The sequence below is a fragment of the Pongo pygmaeus genome, chromosome 10 (genome assembly GCF_028885625.2).
Source record: "Pongo pygmaeus isolate AG05252 chromosome 10, NHGRI_mPonPyg2-v2.0_pri, whole genome shotgun sequence".
In the NCBI taxonomy this organism is placed as follows: domain Eukaryota; kingdom Metazoa; phylum Chordata; class Mammalia; order Primates; family Hominidae; genus Pongo; species Pongo pygmaeus.
The window spans coordinates 48,269,824-48,291,082 of NC_072383.2; the positions used below are offsets into that span (position 1 = coordinate 48,269,824).

General features: G+C 40.4%; 1 protein-coding gene and 1 non-coding gene across 7 annotated transcripts in view; both read left to right on the forward strand.

The window, feature by feature from the left end:
* The window catches only part of DIP2B (disco interacting protein 2 homolog B), a 252,843-nt gene that overhangs the window by 135,229 nt on the left and 96,355 nt on the right, over window positions 1-21,259 (forward strand). For all 6 annotated transcript variants that reach the window (XM_054442807.1, XM_054442806.2, XM_054442810.2 and 3 more), the window contains exon 3: window positions 7,564-7,692. In XM_054442807.1, coding sequence (XP_054298782.1) covers window positions 7,564-7,692 — 129 coding nt within the window. The remainder of the gene's footprint in view (window positions 1-7,563; window positions 7,693-21,259) is intronic.
* LOC129011002 (U6 spliceosomal RNA) lies at window positions 89-192 on the forward strand. The gene has a single exon (XR_008493148.1). It is a non-coding gene; the product is annotated as a U6 spliceosomal RNA (small nuclear RNA).

The following is a 21,259-nucleotide window of genomic DNA, read 5'->3' on the forward strand; positions in this document are numbered from 1 at the left end:
CAGGACTTCAGAAAAAATTAACAGTGTAACAGGAAATATGGAAGATAATGCAAGTTTGAAGAAAATATTTGAATAGTTAAGTAATGGAGTTCTTGCTTTGGCAGTACATATAGTAAAACTAGAACAATATAGAGATTAGTATGGCCCCTGTGCAATGATGACATGCAAATTCATGATGCGTTTCATCTTTTTAGAACATTAGGCCCGAGTAACATGTCATTGTGTAAGGAAAAATAACATGCAAAAAATAAACCGAAAAAGGAAGTAGTAGAAATTTAGTGTGGACAAGTTTGGTTAATATTAAGCATGGCTGGCTGGGCTCAGTGGCTCATGCCTGTAATCCCAACACTTTGGTTGGCTGAGGCAGGATGATCACTTGAGACCAGCCTGGGCAACATAGTGAGACCTCATCTCTACAAAAAAATCAAAAAAGTTGCTAGGTGTGGTGGTGCACACCTGTGGTCCCAGCTGAGTAGCTGGGACCTGAGTAGGAGGCTGAGTAGGAGCTCAGCTCCTGAGTAGGAGGCTGAGGCAGGAGGATTGCTTGAGCCTGGGAGGTTGAGGCTGAGTGAGCCGTGATTGTGCCACTGCATGCCAGCTTGGTTGAAAGAGCAAGACCCTGTCTCCAAAAATAAGAAAAACTAACTTAATTCAGTAACATCATAGGGATTAGGTTCTAAAGTCACTTTATGGCAAAAATCTGCTTCAAAATTACCCTAAAAAATCACTTAAACCTCCCAGCATTGGAACTGCCAGTTGTTTCTTTAGTTAAACAAGAGTCATACCTTCTGGTATTTAAGGGTCATGCTGTCTTTTAACAATAAATTAAAATTTATAAGATTAAAGATGAAAAATTCAGGGCCTCAAAACGCTCCCACTTTGAGAGGCATGAGAGAAATGAAGATACGGCAGATTTACACCTCCCATCTCCTGCTCATTCTGAGCTGTCTGCTCTTTGAAAGGAATGGTCTACAGAACATCTTTCAGTAGTTGGAAGCTACTGTGGCCAAGTATAAAGCTTCCCACATGCCTCAATTAGCAGACTTCCAGGGAGAAGCGGCCAGGAAATTGACTCTTTCTTTTGGCATGGCCCAAAGAATTGAAGTTTCAAACCACACGCATTCTAACTTCTCTGTAAATTAGTCACTCTTGGCTACTCTTGGAGTTGCAGGAAAATGGAAGATTTTGTGTAGAAAGGCAATTTCCCTGTGCTGGTCCTGTGGTCTAATCTTTAAGATACTTTGGATACAAGTAACTGATAATTCCAGCTAGCTTTAATAGAAAAAGAGTTCATTCTAAAGTTACAGGGGTTACTGACAAAATCTAAGGACAGTATGTATTTACTGAGTGCCTGCTGTGTTCCAAATACTGTTTCAACACCAAGGAGACAGCATGGGACAAGACACTGCCCAGAACCTACCTGGCTTGCTCCGTCACTCTACTTAGGGGTTTGTTCAATTAGGGAAGTCCTGGAGAGGCCCTCCTTGACCAGCCCTATAAATAGTCCCCACTTCCATTATCTGAGTTGCATTTTAAAAGAGCTGTCTTTGGCCATCCCATAGATTGTGGTCTGTTTGTGTGTCTTATTCACCTACTGGAGGAACATTATTTTTTATTTTTTTTATTCTTCATGTCCCCAGTTTCTAGCATTAGTGCCTGATATGTAGTAGATGTTCTATAAATGTTTGCACAACTAAAAAGAAAGAGCATTTAGAATTTCTGGCATTTTCTTGAGTAAACATCTATGAAGATAAAAGTGTTAGGTAATACAAGAAGCAGGGCACTCTACACGTTGTAGAGTGGTCTCTTGTAGATTGATCCTGGCAACTTGTCTCCACCCTCAATAGATCTTTTAATTTAGACCTACTAAATCTCAAGAGGCTGTGCAGAGTATATCAATTCTCAAATGATATTCTAGCATTTGTTTAATTTTCAAATGAAGTTGGTGCATCTATTTTAAATAGTACTACAAGATTTATAACAGAAATGAGCAGAAAGAAAAGGAGAGGCAGGATACTGCTCATTCTGTTTTGTCTTACTGTATTTGAGATTATTTGTGACCTTTGTGTATTTGATTTTCTTCCTTCATCCTGTGACTTGCTTCCGTCTTTCACTTCATTTTTGAAGTGAATTGTGTTTATCTCCTGCTTCAGAATAAGATCTTACCTTTCACGTTTTCTTTCTTGACCTATATGTTTCTGCATTGTTTTTTCCCCCAGACTCCTGCCTACTTATTTTTTAGGGATAAATAATAAGTTTATGAAGATAGTTATTAATATTTGTTGATGTTCTTTAGCTTGTCTTGATAAGAAGTTCTGGTGACCCAAAGGTTTTTCCCAAACGTGGATTCCTTTTGTGATTGCTGCTTACTGTGCTGAGTGGCAGTCCCTGGTGTTCCAGTTCTTATAAGTACACTGCACTTGGCAGGTGCTCCGTGCCCCTTTCATCACAGTTCTTCTAGGTTCAGTCCTGCCTTTGAAGTTGTTCAAGGGTGCGAGTGTGATCAAGTTAAAATGAAACAAAGGAAAACCCTTGTGTTTTATTCTCTCTCTCAAGCCTCTAATAATGCCTCCTGGAGTAGTCTGTAACCCTATTTTCCTTAATGTCCTTGTGTAAGTATATGAAGATAGAGGCACACATTTTTGCATATAACTTATATGAATTGGAGATACACAAATAAGCAGGATTTTTAGGTAAATTTTAAATGGCTATCTCAACATTTTTGTGTTTATTTTTCCCAGCCAACTACTATTATTGGTGGAGGTGAGGAGACAGACAAGATCTTAATTATTTATTTTAATTAAAATACTAAATGCTTGCAATATGAAAGACCAAGGACCAGTTACTATAGGAGATACAAGATGCTTAAGACCAGCCTCTGACTTCAAGTTATTTACACTATAGCAGGAGAGATGACAGTTACACAAATGAGGATCATAAAAGAGAGTAGAATAAGTACTATAGGAGAGCTCTAAACAAAGTACTGTGGAAATTCAAAGGGACATGAACTTAAAACCAGTTTTTGAAATCAGGAACAGCATTTTGGAATGCCACAGAACGTTTCCAATTATAAATACTCAGTAGGCAATGTGCCTCTGTGTATGTATGTATGCATAGGGTTTGAGGAGTGGAATCTATTTTGTTTTATCTGTCTCATTTTGATTTAAAAGTTCCTTCCCAAATGAGGCTCATAGCATAATGGAAAGAACGTAGAATCTTTTTTCCAGTCCCCGTTCTGCTTTCATTTGTTTGGTTTGGATGATATTAGAATCACTATGAATTGGAGCACACATTGCAATTATATCTGCCCCCGTATATCTCATCAGAAGGAAGTCCAGTATTTTCTTCTTGGGGCTTCTTTTCCTCCTAAATTGTCTGAGAACCCTCAGAGATTATATAGGCAGTGCAAAAGGAGAGATGGTAGATCCAGCTTTCACACCCAAAGGGGAAGGATCCCCACAGTCTGCTGTTTGCTTTCCATCATCTCACAGTGTGCTGCTGAAAAACTGGTCCTCACTGTGTGACCAGCCAGTAATGCTGAGCCTGTTCCCTGCATCAGCTACTCTGATGCATTATGGAGGAGGAGCCAGGTACTCTACTTGGACTCCCAGAGCAGAGCTCCTGGTGTTGGCTCTTTTAGCCTCATGCACTGTCATTTTCCTGATGTCAAGTGGCCAAGGAAGCTCTGGGTCAAGATCTGTTCAGACACCTACCACTTTATAGACCCGGAGCTCCCAACCTGCTCTCCTTACAGAGTCTACCCCTGGAAAACAGGCAGGTGGCCCCTTTTCCAGACTCCAGACACCAGCACTCTCATTCCTCTCTTGCCTTCTCTAGGCAGTGAGGTTAATCACCGACCCTTCAAAGGACGACGTTCCTCAATTACTCACAGCTGCTCTAGCCTCTCAATCAAGGTACATTTACCCATCCTTGGATGGGGTGGGAGTGAGGGCCCTATAATGATTCAAGGGGATTATTGGTTCCCTCTCACTATGGAAAAATCTGTAACGGGCATCCTGCTTCGTTAATAGTATCTATCACATGGTGCTGTTGTGAAGACGTAATTAGATGGTAATAGGCAAGAGCCATGGAAATACTATTATCATTGATATTCTGTCATTTCCTGTAAATCTCTTCAAAGACTGCCCACTCGGCTTAGGACAAGTGACCTGATGCCAGTTTTCTAGTCCAGTCTTATTTTGTAACACTCTGCCCTTTTGCTGTATCTTTAGCCTCACTGGTCTTAGACTTGCCTAGGCTTTTCTCCCTCACTGGGCTTCTACAAACACCATGCTTTTGAATAAAGTGGCTTTTCCTTCTCTCTGCCTAGTTAAGTTTTGCATCACTGTCTCCTTTCAACAGACATTCATCTTCCCTGAAACTCTAATACAAGTTAAATCCTCATTATGTGGGCTGGGAGACCCTTATTCTTTTCCTCCTTAGCACGTATCACAAGGTCAAAGGTATACACATGGTGACCACTTGTTTAATGTGTTTCTTCTCTGGACACTAGCACCAAGAACAGTAGGCACGTCTGCTCTGTTCAACTCCCAGAAGTTGCACTATTAGGTTCCTTGGTTCTCAGAGCATCCTGTTTCACTGTGTTACTCTTGCAGGTGAGAATGTCTGTTACATCATAAGCAGAATTAAAAGATAACATGTGGAGGCTGGTGGCTTCCTTCCATCTTCCTGAGTGGAAATGTGTAGTTTTTTGCTACTAAATACCATTTTTTTCAGATGATCATCTCTACCATAGTCAAACAGTAGAAACATATTAGACTCTGATGTATGTTTCTGCCAAGAGACAATAAATTACATACATATTGATCATTGAGAAGGAAGGCTTTATGTTTTTGAACCTAAAATGTGTACTTTTTATTGTTACTAAACCTTTTAACATCACTATTTAAACATAATGGTGACCTCTAGTGGATATTCTGCATAACAGACTGAAAGATCAGAAACTGAAGCTCTTGCTTTGTAATAATCAGCAAGTTGTCTTTTTCTTCGGATCTCTGTTTATTTTGTGCTAGAATTTAGAAGTCATAAAGAAGACTTAATTTGTGAGTCTGGCAGCTTCCATTCCAGCACATATTTGTATTGTCTTTTAGAATTACTTTGGTTTTATGCGTAATTCATTCTGTAAGCAGAACAATGAAATTGTAAAGAAACAGAGTACCTCAATCCAAATACCTTTGGGATTTTTATGTCCCACCTGACCCTTATAATTGTATATAAATAGTTTTTACATACAGTTATAATTATATTGTGTACATAATATTTTATGTTCTTTTATCACTTGGCATGGCTTTATTTGGACTGAAGTATCTGCATAGTCTACATATTTTTCATTGGTAATGGCATATAGTATTTCATTATGTTGATACATGTAGTTAAGTTTCATCTTTGCTTTTAGCTTTTCCTCACCATGGCAGTGACACTGTGTATATCTTATTCAAAACACAGGAATCTGTATTTTAGCACCCCAGGTAATTTCTGAGATCTAGTTGGAGTGTGAAACCATGGTCAGGGAATGATTCACCTTGAGGCAGCATCTTGCCTGCCCAGCTGACATTACATATGCTGTTAAATAATGCCGTGCTGTCCTCCCATGCCCCCATACTCCTTCCTACCTCTTTTTGATGAGGCCTGAGGTACGGGTTGAGTAGCCCTTATCTGAGATGCTTGGGACTAGAAGTGTTTCAGATTTTTTTTTTTTGGAATATTTACATTATATACCAGTTGAACATCTGAAATCCGAAAATTGGCAATTAGAAATGTTTCCAGGAACATTTCCTGTGAGCATTAGACAGGAGCTGAAAAAGTTTTGGATTTGGGTATTTGGGGTGTTCAACCTGTATGTTGTTTCCTGCCTCCATTCATGATAAATCACTGCCTTTGCAGGTGAGCCAAGGTGGGAATAAGTCTCCACAATTTTTTTTTTGAGACAGAGTCTTGCTCTGTCACTCAGGCTGGAGTGCAGTGGCACGATCTTGGCTCACTGCAACCTCTGCCTCCGGGTTCAAGTGATTCTCCTGCCTCAGCCTCCCCAAGTAGCTGAGACTACAGGCGTGAATTTGGGCAGGGCTAATTTTGGTGATTATTTTGCTCTATATGGTTGCCAACTGAGGTCATTCAGTGGTTGTCTTCCCCCTCACCTAGTAGATGGGCTGCTCTGGACAGTCCAAGATGGCTCATTCACATGTTTGATGCCTTGACAGGGCAGGTGGATGGCTGGGCTCAGCCGGAACTATTGACTAGAGCCTCAACACATGGCCTTTCCAGCATGCTACCTGCTTTTTTTTTTCTTTTTAAATGATATAACATTGTCATTATGAATCTCAGTTCCTGTAATACTTTGATGCCATCAGTCTTTACTGGGGTGTGTGGCACTGTTGCTTATACTCCCCAGACCGCTGCTTTGAGTCTTTTTTTTTTTTTCCTTAATTTTTTTGCTTTATAGGCTGATTCTCAGCTGGGGTCTGGAGCAGTACATTTGCTGTGTAGGTGACATCTTAATATATTGGGCATTTAATTTGCTATGTGTAAGCTGCCTTGCTGGGCATAACCGGGTGCTATTTCAGAAACTTAAGCCTTAAGGAAATCCTGCAATATGTGACAACATGGATGAACCTGGAGGACATTATGCTGAGGGAAATAAAGCAGTCACAGAAGAACAAATACTGCATGATTCCTCTTATATGGGATATCTAAGAGAGTCAAGCTCATAAAAGCAGAGAGTAGAATGGTGGTTGCCAGGGGATATAGGGAGCGGGAAATGAGGCATTGCTGTTCTGCAGGTATAAAGTTTCAGTTATGCAAGATTAGTAAGTTCTGCTTTATAACATCGTGCCTTATTAATACTAATAAGATATTAATACTACTGTATTTTACACTCAAAATTTTGTTAAAAACGTACATCTCGTTAAATTTTCTTATTGTAATTTTTTTTAAGAAACAGATTTGGAATTAGTCATTTGAGATAAAAAGGCAGGAAAACATCAGAACTTAGTGTTTTTCTGTTTATTTACCCCACCCCCATATTCTTGATAAGACAGTAAATTTTGGGAGGGCAGAGTATGGGGACAGGGCAGGGTCAGTGATGAGTCCAGTTGGAAGAGGGGCTAATAGACTTGACTTGAAGCTGTGCTTGCATAATCACCGTTTTTGCTTGTATTATGTTTATCTGGAGTGACTGACGGTATGGTAGCTAAGGCTCCCCAAGCTGTTCGTTGTCTCACTGTTTAGGATTGGGGATCATATGCAGTCAACTCCCCATCACTACTGCCTCTCCTTGGAGTCTCTGGAATGGCCTTGTAATTTACATTTGTCATCTTGCTATTCCTCTCCTATCAACCTGTTGACATTTAAGGCTCTAAGATGATATTTTTTAGTTTGGATGTCTTTGCATCATATTTATGTATTTATATTGAAACTCTAACCCTTTACTGTAGATGGGGTAATAGTACCTAGCTCAGAGTATTGTGAGAATGCTTAAAGTGCTTTAGAAAATGTTAGCTATTACTGTTACTGGATAACCATCTTTTAAACTTCCTTTTTTAGAAACTGATTCAGCAGTACAGAAAGAACCTAGAAACCAGACACCTGCTCCATCTGCAGCTCAAACTTCTGCTCCCTCTAAGTACCACCGAACTCGATCCGGGGGAGCCAGGGATGAGCGCTATCGATCAGGTGAGGAGCCGCAGAATGGCCAGCTGAGTCGTTTTCCTACCAGTAGTGTGAACTGTGTATCCTGAGAGCTTCTAATACTTGTTTTTTTTTTCCCTATGAGGCACCAACAGTTTTATATCAACTCATTCACCAGTCATTTATTTTGTACCCTACTATGTATCAGGTATAGTAGGTACTCAGTAATTTGCTGGAAATGGAACAGCACATAAGACTGTTTCCAGCTGGGCGACGTGGCTCACGCCTGTAACCCTAGCACTTTGGATGGCTGAGGCGGGCAGATCACTTGAGGTCAGGAGTTTGAGACCAGCCAGGCCAACATGGTGAAACCTCGTCTGTACTAAAAATACAAAAATTAGCGGGGCATGATGGTGGGCACCTGTAATCCCAGCTACTCAGGAGGCTGAAGCAGGAGAATCACTTGAACCCGGGAGGTGGAGGTTGCAGTGAGCTGAGATCCCACCACTGCACTCCAGCCTGGGCAACAGAGTGAGACTCCATTTCAAAAAAAAATAAAGACTGTTTCTGCCCTCAAGGAATGTAACAGTTTAAGAAGAGAGCCAGACAAGCATACAAGCACAAAGGCCATGTGAATAAATAAGTAAATAAGAAAGTGGAGGGTTGGGTCTCGTGGGTGGTACTAGGAGAGCTCAGTGGATTCTATTGGAAGAGGCAGGCCCTTCTGTGTTTGCCAGAGTTGTTGCATAACTAGTCTCTCTTAATTGATGGAGCTGAAAGAAAACTCACAATGAAATTTCAAATTAGTTATTTCTTCTAACCCAAGAAGTACCCACAGGAAGGGAAGGAGCAAGGTGTGCCTGTATGGCAGCGGGAGCATGCTCCTGCTTGCACTGTGCTCGGGACCACCTGGCAGCCAGTACCAGGTGTGTGGCTTTGATAAGCAGAGGAGCGACTGGTAGATCCCTAGAGCACGTGTGGTGCAGCAGGCCCTTCCGATGCCCACTTCCTGTCCACTGCACCAAGAGTAGTCTCTGCAGCACGTTTCTTGTTTTAAGAAGTGGCAGAATTAAGCAAAAAGACTAATGGGGATATTATTTATTTTCTTCAGATTTTTGTCTTCTTTGTACTGACCAAGTTTGCCTTAACGTTTTCTTGAACTGAAAAACACAGTCTATATCACATCCTCTCAAAAACTGCTTTAGAGAGAATGAGAAAAGGACACAGTTGAAGAGCTACATCAGCTATTTTGTGAGCTGATTTTACTAGATACATATTTTCACACACAGAAGGAGAAAAGGATGAGAAATGTTCAGTCAGGGGAAAAAAAAATAGAGGTTGTAATTTTATACCTAAACTGGTCTTGAGTGATAGGAGAGGCTTGCTCAGAGAACAAGACATTTAAGCTGAGTCATGGCAGAGAAACAAGAGTTAGCCAGGGAAATAGTGTTCAGAACTTAGAATGCAAGGGTCAGAAAGAGGTGGGAGATGAGGCTAGAAGGATTACCAGAGACCAGATCTTGTGGGATCTTGAATGTCACTGAAGGATTTTCAGCAGAGCAGTAACATCATCAGATTTGTATTGGTTCCAGTAGCTCACTCCAGCTGTAGACTGGAGTGCCTGGCACAGGGCCTTCCATATATAAGAGCTAAACAGATATTTTGCAGAAAGAAGGGAATAGAAGTATTTACTAGTAGGCCAGGGTGGTGGCTCACACCTGTAATCCCAGCACTTTGGGAGGCCAAGGTAGGTGGATCACTTGAGGTCAGGAGTTCGAGACCATCCTGGCTAACACAGTGAAACCCCGTCTCTATTAAAAATACAAAAAAAATTAGCCAGACATGGTGGCAGGCGCCTGTAGTCCCAGCTCCTCGGGAGGCTGAGGCAGAAGAATGGCGTGAACCCGGGAGGCGGAGCTTGCAGTGAGCCAAGATCGCGCCACTGCACTCCAGCCTGGGCGACTGAGTGAGACTCCGTCTCAGAAAAAAAAAAAAAACACATAGTGGTTACTAGTTAAGGAATGGATCAGAGAAAGGGAAGGCTGGAAGTAGCAAAGCATTCAGGTGCTCCCCTTTGTTGCCAATCACCTGAGCCTGATTTTCCGGCCACCTAGTGTTGCCTTTTCAGGCTGGAGCCCAGGGTTCAGCAGCAGCATGTTTCAACCTGTCCAGAAGGGTTTTTAGCCTTCACAGCTTTCATCCCTGGCCTTCTGGGAGTTTGTGTGTGTGTGTGTGTGTTTTATTTTTTTAACCTTCCTTTTTCTTTGTTTTTATAGCATGTAATAAAGGATTATTAAGGATCCAAAAAGGTGATTTTCAACATTCTATATCCAAGCCAATCAAATGTAAAAAAGTTTTTTGTGAGCTTATTTAGTACTATGAAATTTTGAGCTTCACCTCCTAAAACCCAGCTGTGATCTGTAGTCCCTGCTCTTTTGCACCATTGCTTTTTGATTATCCCAAGTATTAGAAAGTGTATGCTGTGGATCAGATACTCGTCAGCTGACTGTGGAGATTGTTGGTTAGGTGCAGGTGTACTAGAGGGTTTGTAACAATTGTATGTTCATCTCACTGGGAGTTTTTCTGTGTGTGTGTGTGTGTGTGTGTGTTTGTGTTTTAAAGGATAGTAGCAAAAAGTAGGCCAGAACGAGGTGAAGTAGGGGAGAAAAAGTGGTTTAAAAACCCTGAAGATATTGAAAGCTATGAGGGTCCTGCAATCCTATCAGGAAGGGAACGTAAAAAGAGGATGCAAGCATAGACTTTGGGTGAAAATAAAATTTTTCAGTATGTTAGGAATTGCTCAACTAAATAATGAAAGAAAGCTCAGAATGTGAAAGAAATTGAGTCTCTGAGAATTCTGGCTTCTCCGAATAAAAAGAAATCAGCAGGGGTGGCTCATGCCTGTAATCCCAGCACTCAGGGAGGCCGAGGCAGGAGGATCGCTTGAGAAGAGACACGCAGCCCCTGCAGAGGTGGAGCAGATAAGTAGTGGAGGTTGATGGGAGCTGAACTTATATCTGTTTGCTACTCCAGTCATAGAAAGGGTTACATTTACATGTCATGTGCAAAAATAGCTGAAGAATTTAGGGTATGTTTAATAAAAGTTGCAAGAATTCAGAATAAAGTGATGGCTACATAAGAAGGATTTTATATTAATGCTGGTAAGTGTAATTATAAAACACTTTCTTATTTGATGGAGGCTTATTAACACCTATAACATTTCAACCAATCATAATCAAATCTAAATAGACTTAGTGTTCACATTTCAGACACTGTATAAAGAACTTACCTTTCTTTATTCAGAGTTTAGATTATCTGACCTGATTCCATTCTTTGTGCTTTAGCCAAGAGGGAGCTTAATTTCAAGTATACTACCTTATTAGTATATTTCTTTTTCCTGCACATCCAGGCATGATGCACCTCCCTGCACACACATAGTATGGTCTCAAATGTAGAAAACACAAATTAATGCATGAGATGGAAAGTGATCTTACTGTAAGTCATTCTGACTCCCTTGATGTTAATCTCTTGAGAAGTTAGGTACCTCAAACAAAACAACAAAAATAAAACAGGACATTAAGGGAGTATTCGTATTACCTTATTCAGCTCAAACATGAATACTGGAAAATGATACCCAGCTTCCACATGCTTCTGGGAGAGATGTCCAAAGTCACTTGTGTCTGGGGACTGAACTCCAGAAGTGACTTCTTTATCAAAGATCAAGATGAATTGTGTGGTGTTCAGTGAGTCAAATTCAGTTAAGAGAGCTGCCCGTTCTTATCAATAAGAGTCTTTTCTAATAGATAACTGAACATCTCTTTTTGACACTGGCGTATGGGTCAAGGTTTATCATGTTAGAAAATAGTTGGGTGGCTTGATTTGTTTTGTAATCTGTTGCTGTGAATGCCTGTGACAGGGAAAACATGCTCTGTAATTACTAATTATCCAAATGTTACAGGCCTTCTAAAGCTTTCTGAATGTGTGTAATTCCCTAGCTTTGTCCAGTTTGCCATTACATGTTTCATATCACATAAAAATACTTTTGGAAATGTACTCTTTTTAATTAATAAATGTAAGAATTTGATTTGCTGTTGTCTGTTACTTTCTCAGTAGAAGTGATTAATCATTTCCTAAGACAGCTAGGAATCATTTTTCCTTCTAATATAAGGAGGACATTTTTCTCATTTTTAACATACCTAAAATCAGAATGTTTTATACAAGATGGCATCATAGATTCAATTAAATATGCAATCGTGATTCAACTAAGTAAATTCCAAGGACACTACAATTGCATAATTCATTTCAGAACTAAAAATAAGTTGGTGATGTCTTAAAAGTAATAGCCCAACAGTTTGGCAATATCTTTAAAATTTTAAATAGTCATGTTCTTTATCCAGAAATACTACTTCTAGGAATTCATTTTATATAAACAATCGTGTGCACAAAGATATAGACATACATGTACAAAGATGTTTGTTGTAGTATTGTGTATAGTACAATGGTTAAATAAGTCATAGAATGTTCACACAATAGAATTTTATGAACGTTAACTTAAAATGAGGTAGATGTATTTGTGCAAATATGGAAGGATGTATAAAATCCTGTTTTTTTTTGAGACAGGGTCTCACTCTGTTGCTCAGGCTGGAGTACAGTGGCACAATCATGGCTCAGTGCAGCTTCTAACTCCTGGGTTCAAGCAATCTTCCTGCCTCAGCCTCTCAAGTAGCTGGAAGTACAGGCACATGCTACTGTGCCAGGTTAACTTACTTTATTTTTTGTAGAGATAGGATCTCACTTTGTTGCCCACACTGGTCTCGAACTCCTGGTTTTAAGCAATCCTCCCGTCTTGGCCTCCCCCAAGTGCTGGGATTACAGTGGTGAACCATTGTGTCCAGCCCAAAATATACTTTTTAAATAATAAAGGCAAGACAGTATGTAGCATATAATCTGATTTTTATAAATAATATGTTTATACTTATAATTGTAATATTTATAGCATTATTATGTTATAGTAATATAAACATATGCTACTATGTTTATAGACATGGAGACCTGGAAAAATATATACCAAACTATTGAGGCAGGATTATTTTTGGGAAGCAGTGGCTCTAGGGAAAGTTTTCACTTTAGCATTATATATGTTTAGATCTTTTTGCAATGTGTATTTTTTCAATCTTTTATTATAGTAAAATAACAAAATTTATGGGTATTGTAAATTTTAAAGATAGGTTTTAAGATTTTAAGGTCTTAATTATTGTTTATTTATTTTATTTTATTTTACTTTATTTTATTTATTTATTTTTTTTTAATTTTTTTTTTGAGACGGAGTCTCACTCTGTTGCCCAGGCTGGAGTGCAGTGATGTGATCTCAGCTCACTGCAACCTCCGCCTCCCAGGTTCAAGTGATTCTTCTGCCTCAGCCTCCCAAGTAGCTGGGATTACAGGCACGTGCCACCACACCTGACTAATTTTTGTATTTTTAGTAGAGACGGGGTTTCACCATATTGGCCAGGCTGGTCTTGAACTCCTGACCTCATGATCCGCCTGCCTTGACCTCCCAAAGTGCTAGGATTACAGGCGTGAGCCTCCGCGCTCTATTATTATTTTTGAGACAGAGTCTTACTCTGTTGCCCAGGCTGGAATGCAGTGGTGCTATCTTGGCTCATTGCAGCCTCCCCCTCCTGGGTTAAAGTAATTCTCATGCCTCAGTCTCCCAAGTAGCTAGGATTACAGGCACATGCCACCATGCCCAGCTAATTTTTGTATTTTTAATAAAGATGAGGTTTCCCTGTGTTGGCCAGGCTGGTCTCAAACTCCTGGCCTCAAGTGACCCACCCACCCTGGCCTCTCAATGTGCTGGGATTACAGGTGTGAGCCACCATGCCTGGCCCAGTTATTGTTCTTAATGACTTTTACTCTAAGTATGGATTCTTCTGATTTAATACTGGGAGCTAAATGCAGTACTAACTCGATTTGCCACCCTAATTGTGAACTTTTCTGTCTCTGTCCAAATCTAATCTCTGATCTGGTGATGGCTGGCACTGGCACACCAAGATCATTTTATTTCTGATATATTCCTCATGCTGTGGAAGGTAAGTTGAATTCAGTTTAGCAAGCATTTATTGTAGACTTCCTACAATTTGAGAAAAATGTTAGATTGATAGAGAAGCATAGATGAAAACACAGGAGTTTTTCATCTGTTTTTCTTGTTTGTCTTTTTTTTTGGGGGAGGGGGGTGGGGGACAGGGTCCCACTCTGTTGTCTAGGATGAAATGGAGTGACACAATCTTGGCTCACTCCAACCTCCGCCTCCTGGGCTTAAACTATCCTCCCTCCTTAGCTCGAGTAGCTGGGACTACAGACAAACCCTGTCATGCCTGGATAATTTTTGTATTTTTTGTGGAGACAGGGTTTCACCATGTTGCCTAAGCTGGAGTTTCCCCCCCCCCCCAAAACAAGGTACAGAGGTGATACAGAAGAGGGAGACGGGAAGGCATACAGTGTCAAGAATGGGCTTCAGAATGGAGGTGGTGATGTCTGAGCCATTTTGAAGGATGGATAGTTATTTGGATATTCCAGGCAGGAGAAACATAATTTATCAAGGCAAGGGAATGTGAAATGGAAAATTCAAATATTCCCTCCTTTTCTACTCCACCCTGCACAGAGTAGTGCCCTAATTAGTGTTGTGATATCCTATTTCAGAATTTAGTCATTGCTGCCTCTGCAAGAGGTCAATACCTTAGAAATTAAGGAAAAATGGCACGACTGCTTGTTGGCTTGCAAGGAATTCCTTGAGCTATACCTCTCTGCTTTATGACTCAACCCACCTACACGTCTGCCTTTCATTCACTCTGTCCCTATCTGTCTGTCTATGGAAGAATCCTAACAGGTAAGGGCACTTGGTCTGAGTTCTGGCCCTGGTCCTTAAAGCTCAGCTGTGCCACTCATGGATCATATGCTAACCACTTTGTAAAAATAAGCCAAGAATAGGAGCAGCTGGCCGGGCACAGTGGCTCACACCTGTAATCCCAGCATTTTGGGAGGCCAAGGCAGGTGGATTGCTTGAGGTCAGGAGTTCGAGACCAGCCTGACCAAATCCCGTCTCTACTAAAAATACAAAAATTAGCCAGGCGTGGTGGCGTGCGCCTGTAGTACCAGCTACGCGAGAGACTGAGGCAGGAGAATTGCTTGAACCCAGGAGGCGGAGGTTGCAGTGAGCCAACATCGCGCCACTGCACTGCAGCCTGGGCGACAGATCGACGCTCCAACGCTCCGTCTCAAAAAAAAAAAAAAAAAAAAAAGAATAGGAGCAGCTACTTTGAAACTAAAAATAACATATTCCACTTAATCTTTTTGGGAAAGATGAGAAAAGAAATGTTTCAGTGTTATCCTTTATCTTGGTGGTAAAAGTATTATTTCTTTTGTTACTAATGAGATTGGACATTTGGAGATATGTTTACTGGCCATTTGTGCTTCTGTAAACTACCTGTCCATTGCCTAAGCCTATTTATTTATTTATTTTGAGACAGAGTCTCACTGTGTCGCCCAGGCTGGAGTCCAGTGGCCGGATCTCAGCTCACTGCAAGCTCCACCTCCTGGGTTCACACCATTCTCCTGCCTCAGCCTCCCAAGTAGCTGGGACTACAGGCACCTGCCACCATGCCCGGCTAATTTTTTGTATTTTTAGTAGAGACAGGGTTTCACTGTGTTAGTCAGGATGGTCTCGATCTCCTGACCTCGTGATCCGCCCGTCTCGGCCTCCCAAAGTGCTGGGATTACAGGCGTGAGCCACCGCGCCCAGCCCCTATTTTTTTTTTTAAGTTGGGTTGTTTTTTTTTTTTTACCCCCCCCCCCCCCTTACTTGCGAGGGCTTTTTTTTTTTTTTTTCTTTTCTTTTTTTTTTTTTGAGACGGAGTCTCGCTCTGTCGCCCAGGTTGGAGTGCCCAGGTTGGAGTGCAGTGGCGCAATCTCTGCTCGCTGCAAGCTCCGCCTTCCGGGTTCACGCCATTCTCCTGCCTCAGCCTCCCGAGTAGCTGGGACTACAAGCGCCCGCCACCACGCCCGGCTAATTTTTTTGTGTTTTTCTTAGTAGAGACGGGGTTTCACCGTGTTAGCCAGGATGGTCTTGATCTCCTGACCTCGTGATCCGCCCGCCTCAGCCGCGAGGGCTTTTTTTAAATCCTAAAGATACTAACATTTAAATTGTACCATAGGTATTTGCCAGTGCAGATGGACAAGAAAAATCAGTAAGAAGTGTAAGAATTCGAAAAGAATTAAAACTGTATTTACAGTTTATATGATAATTTATCTAGAAAACTCAAGAGAATCAATGACAGAATTAACTTAAAACAATTTAGTCAGCAAGATATAAAATGAGTACAGAAATCAACAACCTTAATATATGCAAATAATAAGCAGTTAAAAGATACAATAGTAGAGCAAACTTCATTTACAAAAGCAATAAAGGTAAAATATATTTAGGAATAAACTTAAGAAATGTCTAAAACCTTTATGAAAAAAACTTTAAAACCCTGAAAGACAAAAAAGTAGACCTAATAAGTGGAAAGACATCCCTTGTTCTTAGGGCAGTTTGACACCATGAAGACGCCAGGTCTGTCTAAATTACTTTATAAATCTAATCTAATGCCAATAAAAGCTATCAAATTTATTTATAGAGTTAGAAAACTCATTTTTGAAGTTCATTTGGGAAAATAAACATATAAGAATAGCTAAGAGAACACTGAGAAAGAAAAGCTACAAGGAGTGACTACACGTACTAGATATTAAAACATCCTATAGAGACTGTAATTAAAACTGTTTAGTATGGCACACAGATTAGAAGGCAGACCTAGAATAACAAGTAACAAGTTCAGAGCTAGACGGGTATATCTGGGAATTTAGTATACAATAAAGATTACATTACTAATCACCAGGACAAAAATGTACTTTTAAATAAATGACACTAGGACAGCTGGAAAAACATTAATTAGCTCCATATCTCATACCATGTATAAGCATAAACCTCAGGCTAGGTGTGGTGGCTCATATCTGTAATCCCAGCACATTGGGAGACCAAAGTGGGCAAATCACTTGAGGTCAGGGGTTCGAGGCCAGGCTGGCCAACATGGTGAAACCCCATCTCTACTAAAAATACAAAAAAATTAGCTGGGTATGGTGGTGAGTGCCTGTAGTCCCAGCTACTCAGGATGCTGAGGCATGAGAATCACGTGAACCTAGGAGGCGGAGGCTGCTGTGAGCCAAGATTGTGCCACTGCAATCTGGCCTGGGCGAAAGGGTGAGACTTTGTCTCAAAAAAAAAAGTATAAACTTCAAAAATCAGAGATCTATATGTAAAAAAGAAACCATTAAGTGCCAAACGAGCCCGTGCACTGTGGCTCACGCCTGTAATCCCAACACTTTGGAAAGCCGAGGCGGGTGGATCACCTGAAGTCAGGAGTTTGAGACCAGCCTGGCCAACATGATGAAACCCCATCTCTACTAAAAATACAAAAAATTAGCCAGGGGTGGTGGTGGGTGCCTGTAATCCTGGCTACTCAGGAGGCTGAGGCAGGAGAATCGCTTGAACCTGGGAGGCAGAGGTTGCAGTGAGCCGAGATCATACCATTGCACTTCAGCCTGGGCAACAAGAGTGAAACTCTATCTCAAAAAAAAGAAAAAGTGCCAGATGAAAACATCACAAAACTTTCCTATAATCCAGCATGTAGAAAGCCTTATAGAAAGGCTCAGAATGCAGATGTAATTTTAAAAACTACATAACATATTTTTGTTGTGGTTAAAAAACGCATAAATTTATCCTTTGACAGTTTTTAAGTATATATTACGGTATTGGTAACTGTACGCATGTTATTGTACAGCAGATCTCTAGAACTTCTTCATCTTGTGTGACTGAAATTCCATACCTGTTGAACAACAACTCATTTCCCCCTCCTCTCAGCCTCCAGCAACCACCATTCTACTTCCTGCTTCTATGAATTTGAGTACTTCATATAACTGGAATCATGCAGTATTTGTCTTTTTGTGATTGGCTTATTTTACTCGGCACAGTGTCCTCAGGGTTCATCCATGTTGTAGCATATGATGGGATTCCCTTATTTTTTTAAGGCTGAATAATATTTCTTTGTATGTATATACCATGTTTTACTTATCTGTTCCACAACAGTGGGGATTTGGTTGCTTCCACATCTTAGTTATTGTGAGTAATGCTGCAGTGAACATGAGTGTACAAATATCTCTTTGAGATCCTGTTTTCGGTTCATTTGGAGATATATCCAGAAGTGGAATTGCTCGGTCATATGGTAAATCTATTTTTTTAATCTTTGAAGAAACTCCGTACTATTTTCCTTAGAAGCTATATCATTTTACAATCCCACCAGTGGTGCACAAGCATTCCAATTTCTCCAAATCCTCTTCAACACGTATTTTCTGATTTTTTGATATAGAAAAAAATTCTAATGGATGTAAGTAAGGTATGGCCGTTCTAGTGGCTGTGAAGTAGTACCTCATTGTGGTTTTGATTTTCATTTCCTTGAAGAAAGTGATGTTGAGCATTTTTTCATATGATTGTTGGTTGTTTATCTTCTCTGGAGAAATGTCTATTCAAGTCCTTTGCCCATTTAAAAACTTGGGTTAATTTTTTTTTGTTACTGGGTTATAAGAGGTCTTTATTTTGGATATTAACGCCCTACCCAATATATGGCTTGTAAATATTTTCTCCCATTTTGCAGGTTATCTTTTTATTCTGTTGATTGTTTCTGTGATGTGCAGAAGTTTTTAAGTTTAAGGTAGTCTTATTTGCCTATTTTTTCTCTTATTGCCTGTGTTTTTGGTGTCGCGTTCAATAAATCGTTGTCTAATCCAATGTCGTGAAGGTTTTTCCCTCTATTTTCTTCTAGGAGTTTAGTTTCCGGCCTTGCCGGTTAGGTCTTTAATCTATTTTGAGTCAATTTTTGTATATCATGTTAAATAAGGACCCATTTTTCATTCTTTTGCATGTGGATATTCAGTTTTCCTAACACATTTGTTGAAGAAACTATCCTTTCCTCATTGTGTAGTTTTGGCACCTTTGTTGAAGATAATTTGACCTTCTATGTGAGGGTATATTTCCAGGCTCTCTATTGTTCCGTTGGTCTTCCTGTCGGTCTTTATGCCAGTACCAAACTATTTTGAATACTGGAGCTTTGTAATCTTTTTTTTTAAAAATAGGGACACAGTCTCACTGTGTTTCCCAGGCTGGTCTGCAACTCCTGGGCTCAAGCGATTCTCCCCGCTCAGCCACCCAAAGTGTTGGGATTACTTCTGTGAGCCACCATGCCCATCCTGTAATAGTTTCGAAATAAGGAAATATAGGCCGGGTGCGGTGGCTCACGCCTGTAATCCCAGCACTTTGGGAGGCCAAGGCAGGTGGATCACTTGAGGTCAGGAGTTCAAGACCAGCCTGACCAACATGGTGAAACCCTGTCTCTACTAAAAATACAAAAATTAGCTGGGTGTGGTGGTTCACACCTGTAATCCCAGCTGTTTGGAAGGCTGAGGCGGACGATCATGAAGTCAGGAGTTCGAGACCAGCCTGACCAACGTGGTGAAACCCCGTCTCTACTAAAAATAAAAAAAATTAGCCAGGCGTTGTAGCAGGCATCTCTAATCCCAGCTACTCAGGAGGCTGAGGCAAGAGAATCCCTTGAACCCAGGAGGCGGAGGTTACACACACACACACACACACACACACACACACACACACACACACACACACACACACACATTGCACCATTGCACTGTAGCCTGGGCAATAGACTGAGACTCCATTTCAAAAAAAAAAAAAAAAAAAAAGAAATATGAAGACTTCAGCTTTGTGCTTCTTTTTAAATATTATTTTGGCTATTTGGAATCTTTTGAGATTCTGTGTAAAAAGTTTAGAATTGTTTTTTCTATCTCTGGAAAAAAAATGCCATTGGGATTTTGATAGGGATTCCATTGAATCTTTAAAATGCTTTGGACAGTAACGACATTTTAACAATATAAAGTCTTCCAGTCCATGAACACTGGATCTCTTTCCTATGTCTTCTTTAATTTCTTCCAGAGATGTTTTACAGTTTTTAATGTACAAGTTTTTCACCTCCTCAGTTAAGTCTATTCCTAAGTATTTTGTTCTTTTTGATGTTATTATAAATGACATTATTTTCTTAGTTTTCTTTTCAGGTAATTCATTGTTAGTGTATAGAAACACAATTGATTTTTTTTTTTTTTTTTTTTTTTTTTTTAAAAAGAAACGGGGTCTGCCTCTGTTGCCTAGGCTGGAATGCAGCGGTGTGATCGTAGCTCACTGCAGCCTCGACCTCCTGGGCTCAAGTGATCCTCTTCAGTTTTTTTGAAAGAGTTTGAGAAAGATTTACACTAATTCGTATTTAAATGTTTGATAGAATTCTCCAGTGAAGCTGTCAGGTCCTGGGCTTTTCTTTGTTGGGGAGTTTTTAGTTACTGATTCAATCTCCTTACTAGTTATAGATCTGTTGAGATTTTCTGTTTTTTCATGATTCAGTCTTGATAGGTTTACGTTTCTAGGAATTTATCCAATTTTTTTGTAGATTATCCAATTTGTTGGCAGGTAGTCTTTCTTTTATAGTAGTCTTTCATAGTAGTCTTTTTTTTTTCTTTTTCTTTTTTTTTTTTTTTTGAGAAAGTTCTCTCTGTCACCCAGGCTAGAGTGCAGTGGTGCGATTATGGCTCACTACGGCCTCAATTCTCCCACCTCAACCCCGCCCCCACCCCCAGCCCTGGGTAGCTGGCACTACATGAGCAGACACACCCATGCTCAGCTAATTTTTGTGTTTCTTTGTAGAGACGAGGTGTTGCCATGTTGCCCAGGCTGGTCTCGACCTCCTGGCCTCCCACCTCGGCCTCCCAAAGTGCTGAGATTACAGGCATGAGCCTCTGTACCCAGCCCATAGTCTCTTATAATTCCTTTTATTTCTGAGGCATCCAGTTGTAATGTCTCCTCTTTTATTTCTTATTTTAGTTATTTGAATCTTCTTTCTTTTTTTTCTCAAGAAAGCTAAGGATTTGTCAATTTTGTTGATCTTTTCAAAAAAGCAACTCATTTGTTGATTTTGCCCCCATTTCTCTGTTCTCTGTTTCATTTAATTCTACTCTAATCTTTATTGTTTCTTTCCTTTTGCTATTTTTTTTGTTTGTTTTTGAGACGGAGCCTTACTCTGTTGCCCAGGCTGGAGTGCAGTGGCATGATAGCTCACTGCAACCTCCGCCTCCTGGGTTCAAGCAATTCTCCTGCCTCAGCCTCCTGAGTAGCTGGGATTACAGGTGCACACTACCACACCTGGCTAGTTTTTGTATTTTTAGTAGAGACGGGGTTCCAGGCTGTTCTGGAACTCCTGGCCTCAGATGATCCACCCGCCTTGGCCTCCCAAAGTGCTGGGATTACAGGCATGAACCACCACGCCCAGCACCTTCTGCTAATTTTGGATTCGTTTGTTCTTTTTTTAGTTCCTTATGATGTAGTTTGGTTGTTGATTTGAGAACTTAATTCTATAATAATTTTTAAAAACCTATCTTTTGCATGGTTTAAAAAAAGCCATAA